Raw genomic sequence first — 17,993 nt, 5'->3', positions numbered from 1 at the left:
CTTCCAGTAAGACACTCCTGAAAATAGGGTCTCAACCTCTTTATGGAAGTAGTAGATAGAAACGCATTTCTACTTGTATGCTAGATTTTAAATAGATTTCCTGGTTGTTTGGTAGCCCGTGAAGTTAAACGTATTCCAGGGGGTAACGCTGGCTTTAGAGGCACCTTTTTGATGAAAAAAAAATTAAATTTTATGTCATCTGTTTTAACGAGTTAGCAACAGAAACTTAACAAATCTCGCATGTTGAGTACATGTTGCAGGATAAATCGATCGGTAAGGCGTGTTTTAAGTTGAATGATAAGTTTGGGAAGGGATGACTTCATTAGAAATGTCTATTTCATCGCATTTGTTATAGTTTATATTTAATTTAAAAAAAATTAAATGTTTTTACTCGGGTAGGACGGAGGGCGCCTTCTTGTTTAATTCCTATGGACATTGCTTTCGTTTTGGATTCTTCGAGTAACGCTGGCCAAGTTGGCTATCATACACAGAAAGACTTTGTGAAGCTTCTCTCTCGCAACCTTGCAATGTCTGTTACTGGTAGTCGTGTAGGAGTCATTTCCTACAGTGCCCAGGCCAGCGTCGATGTTGCATTTCGGGAGCATTCGAACCCCGATGATCTTCAAGCCACCATCGATACTCTCCAGTTTAAGGGAGGAGCATCCCGAATTGACAAGGCTCTTGATCTTGCTCTGGAGGTTCTGTCGAGTTTGAACCGTGGAGCTAGACCCGGAATCCCAAAGGTGGCTGTTCTTTTTACGGATCTGGTCACAGATATTACGGAGTACGACACTCTTAGGAAGGCAGTTGTGCCATATAAAACAGAAGGTGTTGAAGTGATTGCAGTCGGTATCGGGCCACAAGCCGACCTCCAAGAACTGCGTGTGTTGGTTGGCAGCGAGGAATACGTTTTAGGGGCTGAATCATTTAAAAGACTCGGTGACTTGGCAGGAAACCTTACCTTGTTAGCATGTAAGGCTGCAGGTAAATATACAAAGTTATTTTTTCTAAAGTACGTGTTGAGGTGCGTCAGCGGACAAGTGAAACCATTATTTATCAACTTGAGGTCGATAAAGGTAAATTAACCCAAGTATCGTTTCTATGAAGATGATGTTTTGAGCATTAGTTCTTTATAAAAGCAATGTGGGGGATTGGGAGTTGTTTGCGTCTTTAGCGTATTTATATAGTGGAATGCAGTTATATACATTTTCAAATAGCTGGCTAACCCTCTTCATACAATACCCAAGCAGCCTGGCCATTGTACAAGGTCAATTAAGTATCACCTGACGCCTCATGAGACACTGTTTCAAACGTGACTCCTTGGCCGGAACAAATATAAGTTTGTGTTTATACTAGATAGTGACTTAACCAGTTACGCTTTTAGATGATACCAGAAGGCTCCATGAGGTGCAATTTGCAGTGATACTGTTCTCTCGTTAATAGTTATGCGAATCGTTTTGTTACGTTATAGAGTTTATGTAATAAATACTTTTCGCGTGTTTTGGTATTAACACGGTGGTAAGTTTGCCTCTGATCATTTGTTAGCCATTAATGCAGACGTAAATAGAGCGAGTGGGTGTATTTTTCTCGGGCTTGCGCAAACAGGAGGAAAAAAGCGTCCCTGGGTGGTAGGAGTGGGACTGAATGACAAATGACTCGCTCCAAGCCCCGTTTCTCTCGTATCAATCGTCTACGTTTTGCGAGTCCAAGATGGCCGCCAAATGTGCAAAAGAAATATTTAGCTCCCTCAAGTTCGCAAAATATAGCTTAACGGGTGAAACGCCACCAAGTTACATCACTGCACAATTACTTTACTAGGGGGCCATATTTTAGCTAGTGCTCCTACTATTAACTGGAAATTTTCGATATAGATACTTTAGAACATTTCAGAACAGAACATCTTTTAATCCGCTGTAAATCTGAACTGCTTGCAAATCTTTCTCTTTTTCTTGCTTTCTTTTATGCTTTGATTTCTACTTTTCTAGAGCCCAAGCGAGTCATTCACCCGATGGACGTCGCCATCCTCGTTGACACATCCGAAGGCATTAGCTCCATCGATTTCGAAAGGGAGAAAAACTTTGTCAAGTCCCTTGTCAGGAGTTTTACAATATCATCGAGTTTAAGTCGCGTCAGCATCATGTCATACAGTAATGAAACGGACCTTACTGTCAATTTCTCCGACCAACAAACCAAGAAAAGCCTCTTACGACGCGTCGACGCTCTTCCTTTCCTTGGAGGACGAACACAGATTGACCAAGCTCTGGAAACAGCAGCTGCACAGCTGTTCTCCCCTAGTGGGACTGCTCGGGCTGCTGTACCAAGGACCATTGTCATCGTAACGACGCAGTGTTGCCAAGATCGCATGACAGGTTCTAGTAGACTGAATGAAACGGTTGCTCTATTGCGAAGAAATGGTGTCAAGATCCTGGTGACGGCTGTTTGTGATGATGTTGATGACGAGGGGCTTGGAACGCTTGTCGAGGATGAAGAGGATATAATTACCGCTGACTCTTTTGAGGGCTTGGCGGCGGCAGCTGAGAAAGTCAGTGCAGCGGCGTCCCAAGTTGCAGGTACTTTTGCGTGTACTCGCATTCGTTATGCTGCTTTTTTGAAAGAGCTTTGTTTATTGGGCAGTTGCTCTCCCCTCTACAGGGGCTTCTGGTATAGTCGCTAAGCTAAGGACTGGGGAGAGAAATATATAAGACTCGCGGTGCACTGTAGCACAGAGACGTCTCTCGCCTTTTCTCCTTTGCGATCGTCCCCCGTGCACCTCGCCTCCTTATTTTCCCCCTGTGTTTTTTTTTTTTTTTTTTTTTTCTTGTTTTACTAAAGAAATAAGACCTTTGCGGGTGAAAGAGAAGCGGTGGAACTAACAGAAATTTAAATAGTTAGAATCTTAAGCAGGACTGAAATTATTTCGTCGAAAGGGCCTTTTTGTGACCTGTTTTCAGCTGTATTGTTTAAAATGTACAGCGAGCTTAAATGTGTGTGTGAAATATGAGCCAAATTGAAATACTACTCCGTGCGCTAAGCGATTGAAAAACTAGCGCGGATGGAATTTATGCGAAACAGAACACTTTTAAGACCTTTTAATGTGCCAGTAGAGAAAGTCATGAGGTTGTCTACATTTTATTTGTACGCGACCATCTTTTCGAGCTGCAAATCAACCTGTAGGCTCGATTTCTGCCGCTCTTACGGGTCCGATCGCGTAAGCGCGGATTCATTTCCCGAAACAACTGCTGTCAATCGAGTCTGATCAATTTGAAGTAAATAATTTTTGTTTACTTTCAGCCGTTTCGATCAAAATTTACATTTACAAACGTATATCTTGAAAAATACATAAGGGATGCTTTAGAAAGACTTTTGCGAGGTTTTTCTTGTCTGAATATTTACTTCGCCCGTGGAAATGAAGCGTGCTACCAGGAACTAAAAGGAACATTTTGACAACTTGTGCCACGTTTGGACTACTGAGTGATTCGTATTTACGTTTTAAAAAGTAATTCAACGTGTGCCATACCACAGATTGTTCCCTATCCTCGTTTGTTGCACGTTAAAGCTATCATTTAAGTCATACCTCAGACTTGGTGCTTGTGGCTGGGAAGGTATTCCTGAGTACATCACTATGTGAAGCAGATTTTGGCAATATCAACTACGGCAGTTCTTGATCCAAACCTCAACCGTGGTTATTGAAGAACTTAATCCTTACTTCCTTTGGATATCTCCTTTCATTACACATCGTTCTGCTTTACAAGAGAGGGACAAAATCCTTACCGGAACGATAAACTGTGTGCCCGGGACGAAAACGCCTGCACTTCGTTTAGTGAACGGTATATGGAAGTCATGGTGTCACGCAGTGTGTCACGCGGTACAATTTTTTAGCAGATCTTTCCTCGAGGCTCTCGTTACGAACACTCACGTAATCAAAAGACACTTGACTAAAAGCGTACAATAGCTGGTTTTCACATGACGTCACTAAAATTCAAACTACAAAACTATTAATCTTCCTGAGATTTTACTTTAATGATGATCAATGATGTATAAGAGTAACTGAAAACTAATTTTCATACAAATTTTCGCTCCGAATGGGTTCTTTGGTTTTGTGATACACTACGCTTGAATTTCTTAGCTTTTGCGTGACGCGGCCTTTACATGACGGCCTAGTATTATTTTAATGTTTTAGAGTTCCTCGAGGAATAAATTCACGCTTTTGTAGCAATGCTCAGTGACAGATATTTCTGTTGGTTTCCGGCCGCCATGTTGGTGCCCATACGGATGGGCACCAGCATGGCGTCTCCATACAAATCTTTATAAACTTAGTAAAAAATTTGTCCGCAAATCATGCATAAGAAAAATTGCCGTGAACAGAATCTTGGCGAGAGTGTTTGCATATTTGCCTTCTTTCATTTCCCAGATTCTGGACTTTATCTATTGAACGGTTTTGATGTTGATTTTAATTTATTTTGAATGGCGTGACACTGAAAACCAACAATAGTCGTTCAGATGATTTCACCCTTTAATCAATTGTCAACCTCTTTTACCTATGTATTGGACTGGAACTAGCTCGCAACTGAGGCTAACACGGGGAGTCTTCTCAGATATAGATGAAATTTATCTTTTTGTAATGATATTCGCCCGCGTGAGCCTCGATTGCAAGCTAGTTCCACTCCAGTACCGAGAATACCGAATATGGTCCATTCCAGTTGAGCGCGGCGATGTTTAGATTTTTCGGCGGAAAGATAGTTGAAAGTTACGCGTGAAAAAATGGCGGAAAGTAGCAGGATTTATTGAGCGTTCTACCAACAAATAGTAGACAATGCAATTCTGGAAGTGGGGGGCGCGATGGCCCCAAGGTTAGTGCCCTCGACCCCGGAGCGAGCGGTCCGGGTTGGAGCCCTGGACGGGGACATTGTGTTCTGCTCCTGGGCAAGACACTTAACTCTCACAGTGCCTCTCTCCACCCAAAGTGTATAAATGCGTACCGACGAATTTAATGCTGTGGGGCAACATCCCATCCAAGGGGGAGTAGAAATTCTCCTAGTCGCCTCATGCTACTAAAACCGGGATAATCTCCGGCCCGATAAGCCACTTAGTTCGTATACAGACTATACCTTTACCTTTACAATTCTGTAAACTACAAAATGCCCCAAACCTCAACCATATAGCGTCTGCTCTATTCGAAACAAAAATAAATGTGCGACAAAAGCGACTGAATGAAGAAGAGAAGCCGCAAGCACCTCACGGGACAATTTACGGACTTAGTTTCGTGCAGAAAGTAAAAGAAAATCTTCGGTATAAAATTATCTTGCTGGGGACCGCGAGTTGAACAATGAGCGAACCTAACCTTTCAACACTTCATTACTAGTAACCTCTTTGGTTCTGTCCTTACATGAGTTATTTTGAGTTCTCGTCTTAATCCTCCATTTTTTTGCTATTGAAACATGTAAACTCAGTCCATGATAATTCTGAAATTTGAAAATAGTGTATTCACTCTGAAACGCATCAAACGTTTCCTTCCGCGCAAAGCCAGAGAAATTTGTGTTTGAGGAAACCTCGGGTAGGAAAATCACGTGATTATCGCGTCATCATCGTTAATCGAAAGGCTCCGTTTTCAAAATGTTTTCTGTCCACACTAAAACACAAAGCCGGCGTTTTCAATTTCCTCCGGATTAGCGTGGAAGGTTGGCCTAACCGTAGAGTGAAACTGCGTTTTCAAATTCCTCCGGATTAGCGTGGAAGGTTGGCCTAACCGTAGAGTGAAACTGCGTTTTCAAATTCCTCCGGATTAGCGTGGAAGGTTGGCCTAACCGTAGAGTGAAACTGCGTTTTCAAATTCCTCCGGATTAGCGTGGAAGGTTGGCCTAACCGTAGAGTGAAACTGCGTTTTCAAATTCCTCCGGATTAGCGTGGAAGGTTGGCCTAACAGTAGGAAGAAACTGCGTTTTCAAATTCCTCCGGATTAGCGTGGAAGGTTGGCCTAACCGTAGAAAGAAACTGCGTTTTCAAATTCCTCCGGATTAGCGTGGAAGGTTGGCCTAACCGTAGAAAGAAACTGCGTTTTCAAATTCCTCCGGATTAGCGTGGAAGGTTGACCAAACCGTAGAAAGAAACTGCGTTTTCAAATTTCTCCGGCGTAGTGTGGACTGTGTCTTAAGACTTGGTTGAGCATAAGGGACAATGCACCTGAATGCTACGTCTTTCATACGTTTCTGCGCTGGTTCTCTCATTGTCCCTGATGTTTTATGCAGTCGACTAAAACTGCCACCATAGGTAAGAAATGAAAGGTTCAAGGGATTATGCGATTTGAAGGAATGACAAGAAAGGAGTGAGATATCAGTCTGACTTGACGTAGATGAGGGAAAATGGTGGTTTACAGTGAAGATTGAATGTAATTTTTTTCTATTCAACAAATTGATAGAAGGACGCCAAAGTGCATTTCCCTAACCTGAGGTGCTCTTGTACTGGGAGCAGGCCGTCTGCCAGTTTTCGGGCTTTTTATTCATGTTTATTTATCCCTCAACTTTGCCCCAATTTTATATAAATTTACTTGTATTGTCTGAAAAGCTCTTTTCCAACCTCCACCTTCCAGCACCTGAACGATGCACTAAAGTGGCCGACATTGCTTTTATAATGGACTCCTCGGATAGTATAGGCATCCAGAACTATCAGATACAAAAAGACTTTGTCAACGCGATCGCGGAAAGCTTTGACATACAGCCCACCGGAAGCCGAGCTGGAGTCGTCGTTTCCGGTAAGGAGGCAACTTTGAACATCAAATTTGGTGACTACCTGCACGCTGAGGACTTCCAAGAGGCCGTTGACAGACTTCCGTACACAGCAGGCAACGCTAGCATCAACAAAGCCCTTAAAGTAGCTCTTACACAGCTACTGGTTGTTCAAGGTGGCGCGAGACCTGGGGTGGCGAAGATCTTAGTCCTGATAACAAGCGACACACAGAATCAAACGGTAGATAACGGTCTGGTTGACGCCGTCGCTCGAAAACTTCAACAACTAGGAGTGGCAGTGTTTCTTATGGGCGTTGGTGAGAAGGTGGATGTGAAATTACTTCATCCATTGATTACCAGCGACGAGAATGTTTTCCTTGAGAAGTCGTTCGAAATTTTGATGATGAAAACTCGACAAGTGGCAAAGATGGCGTGCGACAGGGCAGGTTTGTTTGTAAACTGTTCTTTGGAACCAATAGGCAGGGACTGTAAATGACAGTGCTTGGGAAGGAACCACGTAACCATGAGAACAATAACTACCAATACCAGTCCAAATCAAGGATGGCTCTCCCTTGGACGCCTTCTTGCAAAGCTTACAAATGAGGTCACCCGGGGCACTTTATCGCTCATTAGAACAGTGAAATGTTAGGGTCTCGTTGAAGACTAGGTGTCTTTTGGTCGGAATGGACACTAAATGAGAGCTTGTATAGTCTGTCCAATCACGTTTATTTTTTGCTACTAGTTGTTTTTCTTCGAGCACGTGGGCGATGCTTGGGCGGAGCGCGAGTTGTCTTTCCCCAGCCCCACCCTCTTGCGTTTTGACTCGTCGATATCCCACGCGTCGGGTTAATATTTTGCTAAGCTTGCGATCTCGTCGAACTCAAGGCAAAATAGAGGGTCTATGGACAGACTACAGCTCGTATAGTGCGCCATCCTGAAGAGGTTTAAAACCAAATTCCCGGCTTTCAGTTTACTTTTTACTCAAAATAATTCATGTTCTCCAAACCAAATGACTTGAGGGGAAATTTTAGCCGAAGTTACACAGAAATAAGTAGGCTAAACTTTGTTTTAGACTACAGAATAAGTGCTTTTTAAGTTTCTAAAACAGCCCAAATTCGATGAATCATCAGAACCAGATGGAATGATCATAATTTGATAATCAAACTGTCGCGATCTTTTACGTTTTTTTAGTATTTTCCAGATGCAGAAACCCAGTTGATGTCGCTTTCCTAGTAGACTCCTCGGGAAGTCTCGGCAAAGAAGGCTTTCGCGAGCAGAAGGATTTTATCAAAGCGCTCACTCAAACTCTTGATATATCTTACTCGCAGAGCAGGGCTGGTGTTATAACGTACAGCGATAGAGCCTCAGTAGCGATCACATTTTCCGATTACAATCACTACGAGGAGTTTAATATCGCTCTCGAAGCCTTGCCGTATCACGGAAAGACCACCCGGATTGACAAGGCCATTGTCAAGGCTTCTAAGGAGCTTATGACAAGGAGAGGAGGACGAAGAGAGGACATCCCCGGAGTCATGGTAATAATGACTGACGGGAGGCAAACTCCCGATTTGGACGTAACACCTTTAGAGGAAGCGGCTACGAGCTTGGAGAAGTTAGGCGTCACGACGTTAGTACTTGGAATCGGTGAACTGGCAGACGAGAAAGAACTTCGAAAAATGACTGCTCGAGATGGCGATGTCTTCCTTGCACCTTCCCTCCAAAGTTTATCTAGTTTTGTGCGACCACTCTCTACAAGCATATGTGAAGCTGCAGGTATGTGCACAGCACTGTTTTCCTGGTTACTTAGTCCTTCATGCGTGTATATTAATATACAAGTTCTCTTTTCTGTTTTTTTTTTTTTCTGCACATTTTCCTGTACTTCTTGGGAAAATGCCTTTAGATATCAAGCACATTTCTCTCAATTTCCTCTTATGACCTCTGCTACGTTTGACAATCTCATAAAATGCTGGAGGGTTACATGTGATTGAGTGGTATCCCGTGCGTTCGTGGTGGGAAGGGGGGGTGGGAGTGAGTAGCTGTAATCCTCGTAATCCTCGCATTAAGAATTTAGTAGAAAAAAATATATAAATTAGCGCTGCCTCCTATGGAAGACAAGGCATTACCTTCAATTGTATTACCTCTCAATTACCATTGTTGTAATATTGTACAGAAACTGATCCTCTTTGACCCGATTTTGCAGCACCACAGACATGCGATGTTCCTCTAGACGTTGCCTTCGCGGTGGAGTCATCGGATAACATTTCACCAAGAGACTATCAGAGAATCAAAGATTTCGTCAAGGAAGCAGCTACATACCTACTGACAAACGGTGGTCAACAGCAAGTCGGTGTTATTTTATTCAACAGCGAGGCAACGATACGGTTCAAGTTTGGACAATATTATTCCGAGTTTGACTTCAACCGTGTTATCGACAATCTTCCCCTCGAGAAAGGACTAGGACAAATCCACAAGGCTCTGCACATCGCTTCCACCGAATTGTTTACTGACGTGGGAGGGGCAAGACCCGGAGTCCAGAAGCTATGTATCGTGCTTACAAATAAAAAACAAGCCGTTGCAGAGGACACTGAAGTACTGAAGGATGCCGCAAGACCCCTTCAACGCGCAGGAGTCCGGGTGATAGCCATTGGGGTGACTTCCTCGGTGGACTGGAAGGCGTTGCGCTCCATAACGGAGGACGCCAAAGATGTCATCGTGTCACACTCGTGTGACAGTTTGGTGACGAAAGTTAGTTATCTTTTCAAGCGCGTCTGCGTCGATGCTGGTAAGCACCATTCTTTATACGTTAGGATGACACAAATGAAGCCTCGTTAATTTTCCCGATTTGTAGTAAAAAGGACTAAGATTTGAAGGAAACGTGAGCATATACATGTAATTTGTGATTTTTTTTTTGACCTTGTCAGCTGTGCAAAAATTCTCGCCCTTGGGTAATAGTCAATAGAAATGCACCGAAATTTAACGTAGACAGGCCCCACGAAATTTTGTAACGTTTCAAGGGCGTTGAGTATTTCGTACTGATCAGCTCTCGTCTGAAGAGAGTAGATGTTGTGAATGAATTGCCGAAAAGGAACGAAAACTGTACCTGTTTCGGTCGGAATGATCTTTCAGACAATTTTGTGGGGTGGAAAGTACAAACAAGACGGACATTCCTCGCGTCCAATCTGGTACTTTAGATTTTGGTGTACAAACTGCGAGCACAATTGGTTACTATTTCGAGGCAAATCCTTGTAGAGGTGTCAGCAAAACATGGGATTCGATCCGAATAGTAATCAGTTCGGCCCAAGCCCAAAGATTCTGCACCAATAACATTCCATTACTTTACTTGATAGTAGATGTCCTTTCTAATCACTTACCGGGCTGATCTCATTTAATTATACACACACTGGATAGTTGAAAGAGGTCTTTTCATTTCAATCTAACTTAACGATCTGCTGTCTATTTTTCAACGCAAAGCCTACAAGCAGTGTGATGGCGTAGCAGATGTGGTGTTCGCCGTCCACTCCTCTAGAAGCCTCACTCCTTCAAACTACAGAAAAGAAAAAGAACTCGTGAAAAGAGTGGCAGCCACTTTGAACATTGCACCTGGAAGAAGCCGCATCGCGTTGATTCTTTACAGCAACTTCGCCACAGCGGCTGTCAGACTGGATGAAGAGAAAACTCTGGCATCGTTTGATAATCTTGTGGACGGTTTGCCTCATGAGCGCGGGGTGACGCGCATCGACAGAGCTTTGAAGCTTGCTCGGTCGATTTTTGACTCCAATGGTGTCACACGGCGAGGAGTGCCCAAGATTTTTATCTTGTTGACCGACGGAAAGCAAACCATGGCCCAGGATGTTCTGACCCTTGACGAAGCTGCACGACCACTGCACGAGAGAGATGTTAAGATATTTGTAGTGGGAATGGGAAGCAATGTAGATGTTGAAGAACTAAAAGCTGTGGCGCTTGATAAAGAGGACGTGTTCCTAGCACCGTCTTTTGACAATCTTGTCAGCTTAAGCGGCTCCTTGTCCAAAAAAATGTGTCAGGTGGCTAGTAAGTATACAGTCCAAATCAGATCTGGGTTCTCGCAGCTAGGTCACATTTTTTCAGTTAGAATAGCATCCGGTGAAAGCTCATTTTCTCTTTCTTTTCCTTGTGTACTAATGTAATGTTTGTCTAACCAAACTGTACTAAGCAAGGTAAAGTTATCTTGCAAACCTTTGCTATTGCGTAATGCCTTAAGTCTTCATTAAAGCTGCCGGAAGAGAAAAGTCTGCCAGCGTTTTGCTCTCTTCGACTTCGTTTTAGTTTTCTACTTTTTAATGGAATGTTCCAAGATTTTCAGAGCACATAGCATATTTCCAAATGAAACTTCTGTTGAGGAAATGCTGTTGTTAAACGGATAAATTTATTCTTATTTCTTTATATATGTTACTATGTTCTTTTTACGATCGTGTGAAAAGTTGTTACTTACGGAGTGACTGACGAACCAGACCGCATGGCCTACCAAATGACCGACTGACCGATCGACCGATTTTCTTACGGTAGACCTTGTGCGTTGCTTTTTTTAGAACCGCCAGTTTGCAGTGAACCCATGGACGTCGCATTCCTAGTGGATGCTTCAGGCAGTGTTGGAGCAACCAACTTTGAAAAGCAGAAGGAGTTCATCAAAGCAGTCGCCAGTACGTTAGGCCTCAGGAGTGGCCTAGCCCGCGCTGGGTCCCTGGTTTACAGCGACGTGGCGACAGTCCAACAATCTTTCAAAAACTGCAACGGAACAAGTTCTGTCATGGAAGCTGTAGATCACATACCTTACTACGGACGTACCACGCGTATAGATCGCGCTCTGTCACTCGCAAACACAGAGTTGTTTAGCATAACTGGAGGCGTGCGATCTTACGTGGCCAACACTCTCGTGCTTCTCACAGACGGAAGACAAACCCCGGCACCGGACTCAATTTCTATGGAGCGTGCAGTCAAGCCTCTGAAAGACAAAAAGGTGGCCCGGATAGCTCTGGGGATCGGAAACCAAATAAGCCCCGCAGAGCTCCGCAGAGTTGTGGATGGGCAAGACGACATTGTCACAGTTGACAGTTTTGATGACCTCTACTCGTCCTCGTATGTAGTGTCGAAAAAACTATGCGCACGCGCAGGTGAGAACTGCCGTTCTAGAAAGGGACACTGCCATAATAAAATCCTCCGGGTTTTTGCCTTTGGGCTAGGCCTATATTTAGGTCTAGCTTTAATCCACCCAATATAAGTTCTAAAGTTCTGAGCTTGTTTGTTTGATTTTTGTGTTTCACACTGGCAGAGTCTTGGTATTTCAGCTTGTAAAGTTTGTTTTGTGTTTTATAAGTCATTCAATGTTCGATGTTCTTATTCTTATTTATAACCTTAAGTTATGAGACAGAAAATCCCATCCGCTTGTATTACAAAAACTCAAAAGTTGATCTTATCTTTGAACAGCCTTGAAGCAGTGCTCCTCTCCTTTGGACATTGTTTTTGTTCTGGATTCATCAGCAAGTATAGGTGAACTTAGCTACGGGAAAATGAAGGACTTTGTCAAAACTGTTGCAAACTCGTTCATCATTGGACCAGGCAAAGCGTTTACAGCTGTGATCCAATACGGTACTAATGCAACCACCGCTATCCGATTTACTGATTACATGAACAACGCGGATTTCAATACGGCTGTTGACGCCCTACCGTACCTACGAGGGGAAACGCGTATCGACAAAGCATTACAGCTGGCGTCGTCTGAGCTGCTAACAGAACGCAGCGGTACCCGGGCAGGAGTCGCCAAAGTGCTGGTACTCCTAACAGATGGACGGCAGTCAAGAGCTCCCGAGGGCGTGGATGTTCAGAAAGCTGCGACGCCTTTATTGTCAGCAGGAGTGCGCGTTTTTGCGGTGGGGATTGGAACCGAAATTGATGAGAATGAATTACAACTCATTGTTGATAAGACAGATGACGTCATCTTGGTGTCATCATTCGATGGACTTGCAGCAAGAGTGAGGCAGCTGTCCATAGCCACGTGCGAAAGTTCAGGTATAACTGACAACCCTTACAATACTCTTATAATGTAATTGGATTATTTTGACATCTTACATCATGTAAGACAAGTCTTTAACCGGAATCTTATTCTTGGGATTTTTACCAAAACGTTCACTCACAAAGGCGTGGCCGTTTCATCGTCACAGAGCTCGCTTTTTCGTAAAAAGCCCTTAGCACTGAAAAGGTCATCCTGCTGCTATGGCAATTTACGTCAAGACGATGCTTAAAACGTGTTCACAGATGATTTGGATTCGTTTGACACCATTATTTTAACGACAACCGAATATAAGGATTAATGCCCAGCCGTTAACTACAGTTGTGGTGTTCCACGTCTTACTCCAGAAAAACAGGGTCGCATACAAGCCATTAATACAGCCGTGAGGTACATGTGCATGCATATCTTACCCCTATGTACTTTCATTCCTGATATTTCTCGGTATCTCCAAGGGCAATTGTAACAGTAAAAAAAAAACACAACTGACATTCTGTTATGGACTTTTCTCCCAGAAATCGACGCTTGTGACAACATCATGGACATCGCCTTCCTGCTTGACTCCTCAGGAAGCATAACACCAACCGAGTTCCAACAAGCGAAAGATTTCATCGAGCTTATGGCAAACTCCTTCCTTAAAAACAAGGTCGGAAGTCGCGTGGGACTCATTCAATACAGCATCGTCCCGACAATTAACGCTCGATTTTCCGACGGACTTACCGGTGATCAATTCCGCAGTGTCTTGGACAAAGTTGTTCACAAAGGGGGATACACTAGGCTAGATCGTGCTCTCTTGCTTGCGGGTGAAAAGCTGTTTTCCGATGAAGAAGGCATGCGAAAAGACATCCCTAAAGTCCTGGTTGTGATCACGGACGGAATAAACACTGACGCGCCTGATTTCACCCCATTGGACACCGCGGTAGCGCCTCTGAGACGCGTTGGCGTCAGAGTGTTTATTGTGTCCATTGGAAGTAAGGAGGGCCAAGAGGAACTATACCTGCTTACGCAACAACGTGAAGACTTGTATCACGTCAGAACATACAATGATTTGGCACTTCAACTGCGCAGAATATCAAAGGACACCTGTGAAAGTGGTGGTAAGAAGCTTAAAGAAACTCTTGGGGCGTTTTTGTTGCATGTGTCATTGTTATTGTCGTTGTTGTTGTTGTTGTTGTTGTTGATGCTACTACTGTTGTTGTTCTTGCTGTTGTTCTTGTTCTTGTTCTTGTCCGATACTACGATAGCTTTTAAACTGGCCTGAAGATGTAAAAGCAAACTAATCTCATCAGAACCGAATATTTTTCTCCAACTACCTCTCCTATCTTTCTTGAAAATTGTCGGGAAGTCAGGGAAACAAATATAATTGCTTTGTGAGAATCCCATCTTAGAGAAAAGATGGATAACGTATTATTTGTACGTAGTGGTTCCCTCGACCGTTCAAGAGCACGTGAAGATAGTTTTCTGATCTAATTTTCTATCTTTCATACAGCCCTTCCGAGATGTGATCGTGTAATGGATGTCAGCTTCTTATTGGACTCTTCAGAAAGTGTCGGCTTACAAAATTTCCAAAAACTGCTGGACTTTGTGCGCAAACTCGCGAAGACACTGCGCATGTCCCGAAGTGGCACCCATGCGAGTGTCGTCATCTTCAGTGACATCGCCAGAGTTCAAATCAGACTGGACGACCACGACGACATCCGGGAGTTCAACAAGGCCCTAGATGATGTCCCGTATCTGGGTAAAAAGACCCGCATTGACAAGGCTTTGCAGGTTGCTTCGGGTGGCGTTTTCAACAGTAGGGCTGGCATGAGAGCTGGCGTTCGAAGAGTTGTGGTCTTGTTGACCGAAGGACATCAAACTAGAACGTTCGACGCTATACCGCTTAGGTACGCGGTCGAACCACTTAGACGGAAGCGAGTCGATGTCTTCGCGGTCGGTATTGGTAGCGATGCGCGTTACGGTGAACTGCGATCGCTCACAAACAGCGATCAAAAAGTATTGTTGGTGAAGACATTCGAAGGACTTTCAAGAATTGCAGAAGAGCTGAGTGACAAGATGTGTCGAGGTATGTACCGCAATGCCCGACGGGAATGCCCATGTAAAAAAGACGGGCGTGCTCGTTGTACCTTTTAGGGGTTAAAATAGCGGTTTTGTTTCCTCTTGGGGTGTTCAGTCTCAAAAGCTACAATCATGGACAAAAGTGTTGACACATTTGAGCAAAACAAGCGCTTTCTATCGGCGTCCTTCCGTAATTGAAAAAAATATCTTTTTTGTCGATAGCCAAAACCTCCTCTCCCCCTTTTCAATGTTGAAATACGCTCCGTGGACACTGTCACGTGGTTACAACATTGAAAAGGGGAGAGGGGGTCGAAATGTGAAAACTGGAGATTGAAAAACTCACGCGTTCAGCGAAACAGGTGTTTTTCGGGGAGTGTCTCAACTGCTTTTGTCCATGATTGTAGGTCTTCAGTGGGAGCTTTCGCGGTACCTTTTAGGGTACGTGTTGTCTTAGAATTGGTACCTCTTAGGGTGAACAAAAATTTCAAGCGACCCCCACAGAACAGGATCTTGGTACTTCTTAAGGGGTTCTTTTCAAAATTTCCGAAGAGCACTCCTGTCCATTTTATGTGGGAGTTCCCCCTCCCCGGGCCGCAATGATTCGATTAAGCACTCTCACTCAACGGAACCCGGTCTCATCAATCGACCATTGCCGAGTTAACCAAGATCGCTCAGTTAAAAGATTGAAGACTTATCTGTGCAATGTCTCGATCTCAGGAAGAACATTTGCAAATACCATTAAAAGCATGAACTATTTACAGCTTTGAACATTTTTTCATCCTATGCTTTTTTGCACTATTACTTTTCAGTTGGTATTTATGACTATTTTCCTTCACGATAAGTCTGATCAGACTCTACAGATGTGTCTTAAATTTTTTTTTTATTCAATGGTCTTGGCTAACCCGAAACTCGACTCGGTTTCTCATGAACTCTGTATAATTTTCTTACAAATAAAATAAAGCATAATTATCTTAAAGTATAGGACGTCTGAAAGTATTGCTACGATAAAAAATATAGTTCTTACTCACGTTTTTCCCTACGTTTTTCATGAACGTCAAATCTCGCGTCTTCACGCTGAAAACGACAAACGGAGTTGATGAGAAAAAATGGTCACGTGGTCGTGTCTCCCGTTTGTCCTTTTGTCGTAAGCGTCACTGTTAACCTCTGAAAATCTGATGCCAAAACAAGAAATTAACCTCCTTGTCCATGTTTTGCTACTCTCTTAACCTGCATGCTTGACCATGTATTCAAATAGTGAGGGGAAAGAAAATTGTTATCACAGTTAGAATAGTCCTTGCACGGGCCCGCTCATGGAGGAAAGCCTTGAAAAATTGGACGGCCGGCGTACCGAGCCAGACGACAGGGAACTGGGGAAACTCTCTCCACTCCCCCATTGCCACCGCTCCTCCCCGCAGATCGGTTCATAAGTCCTTTTCCCAATAAAGTAACTTTTCAAATGCTATAACTGAAACTTGGAAAGTCCTACCTGACTAAAGCTTTCTTGTTTCTTTTTTCTTTCAGGGTAACTGGGAGGAATCGTAACCTACGCAACGGCAAAAATAATGAGATACAGTATATTGTAATGTAACGTAAAACGCAGCAGATAGTTTTAATCAGAGCAAGAAAAAATAACGCAATAGGTCAAGAGATAGAAATAAAGACAGTATAGGCAGAGAAAAGAAAAGCGAATCTATAAAGCAACAACAATAATTTTCAGATTTCAAAACGTTTAAGACTTGCGTTCTAATCTTTATGCTATGTTAACTAACTGAATTTAACTCGTTAAATAATTTATTTTCGTAAAGAACACATTATTTCATGACCTGTTCAATAACTACACTATATAGATTAGAAATTAAAGGAATAAAATTATATTTCTTTGTGTTCTCAATTTCCACTTTCACATTTCTGCTGTTAGAAACGTTACTGAGCAGGACCTTCATGTGATAGCTTTTATTAGTCTGTAAAAAAAGGGATCTAGCTCTTAAGGCTGTAGATAAAACCCTGGTGTGTGACCATTTAAATGAAAACTATTGAGCAGTACTTTCCTATGGTCCTCTATGGTACTCTCTTTTATGCTCACCAAGGTAGCTCTAACTTTAAAGTCCATGGATTAAGGACGTTCGCGCGAAAATGTTCTACTCGATAGCTTTTCATCACACTTCTACTGCGGACGGATAATAAATTACTTGTTTCAGAAATGAAAAACAAATTGGCGTGTGAAAACTAGTGCTTTTGAAAGGGTTTGTAGCTTAAAATATCAAACATGAATCAACGAAGACAAACTATCCTGTAATATTTTGTATGAGTGAATCCGTTGCGTTAATAGTTCCAAATGTCGCCAACAAAACTTAACTTTTCAAGAGGCATTCGAAACCGCCGCGCAGATAAACAAAGAGCTAAAAAGAACGGAATTCGATGGTGCATTTTGCAAAAAATTCAAACTTCTAATCGATAGATTTTCTTCATTTTTTCGCTAAACGTAGAAAATCGGTAGAGAAAATGATCCATCAAAAAAAATACGGGCAGTACTCTCATGTGGTAAGACCTTAAATGTGTGAACATCAACATGAAAGCTCTTGAGCAGTACTTATTACTGTTATTATAGCATATCACGCAGCTCTACAGGGTGTAACTTGTATTTCTCTGCTTGATAGGAACGCAAAATAGCATTACGCTTGTGCTCCGCACTCCAAACATTTACGATAACTGAAAACGTAGCACATCATTGATCAGATGGAAGTTTTTCAGATCATAACCGACTCATTCATTACATAAAATGCCTGAATTACTCTGGCAACTACAAATGAACATCCGATCACCGCCAAAAGCTGGTACTCTGGTATTTTAAAATAGCAATGCCGAAGGCACTGTTTGCATGCGGTTAGCTTTAATTTCATGAACAGGACAGCATTATATTGTATTTGGCGTTCTCCAACAAATAAAAGCTAACCGCAAGACCAACGGCAAGCAAACTGGGCATTCTGCATTCTGCAATTACCCCTGCCGGTAAAAGGATTCAGCGACTTGTTTGTCGGTATTTTGATTAAAAAATAATAGTAGTTGGCACAGTTTTATCGGTATCAATCAGTTTCTTGGCGTGGAAAAAAAATTCTTCACATTTCATTGAAATCTTGGTGGTTTCACTCTGAAGGCAAATGTTTTCCGTC

At 42.9% G+C, this 17,993-nt stretch overlaps 1 protein-coding gene across 1 annotated transcript; it reads left to right on the top strand.

Annotated features, from left to right (window-relative positions):
• Positions 1-404: 404 nt before the first annotated feature.
• Positions 405-16,714, top strand: LOC110058859 (collagen alpha-3(VI) chain-like). The gene is made up of 11 exons (XM_089284551.1): positions 405-984; positions 1,986-2,570; positions 6,587-7,168; positions 7,914-8,495; positions 8,923-9,504; positions 10,194-10,772; positions 11,291-11,872; positions 12,186-12,767; positions 13,281-13,862; positions 14,255-14,830; positions 16,345-16,714. The coding sequence occupies exons 1-11, from the start codon at positions 429-431 to the stop codon at positions 16,347-16,349; spliced, it is 5,793 nt and encodes a 1,930-aa protein (XP_089140677.1). The 5' UTR covers positions 405-428; the 3' UTR covers positions 16,350-16,714.
• Positions 16,715-17,993: the final 1,279 nt, after the last annotated feature.

The sequence above is a fragment of the Orbicella faveolata genome, unplaced genomic scaffold, assembly GCF_042242905.1.
Source record: "Orbicella faveolata isolate gen_17 unplaced genomic scaffold, um_ofav_v1 contig_13, whole genome shotgun sequence".
Taxonomy (NCBI): domain Eukaryota; kingdom Metazoa; phylum Cnidaria; class Anthozoa; order Scleractinia; family Merulinidae; genus Orbicella; species Orbicella faveolata.
The sequence above is the reverse complement of the archived record's forward strand: the minus strand, read 5'-3'. Positions and strand labels throughout refer to the sequence as shown.

Excerpts from the sequence above, each read along its gene's own strand:
- LOC110058859 (XM_089284551.1), top strand. The coding sequence starts at position 429 with ATGGACATTGCTTTCGTTTTGGATTCTTCGAGTAACGCTGGCCAAGTT. Across the intron at positions 7,169-7,913 it reads GATGGCGTGCGACAGGGCAG|TATTTTCCAGATGCAGAAAC; the intron begins GTTTGTTTGTAA and ends ACGTTTTTTTAG. Across the intron at positions 12,768-13,280 it reads AGCCACGTGCGAAAGTTCAG|AAATCGACGCTTGTGACAAC; the intron begins GTATAACTGACA and ends CTTTTCTCCCAG.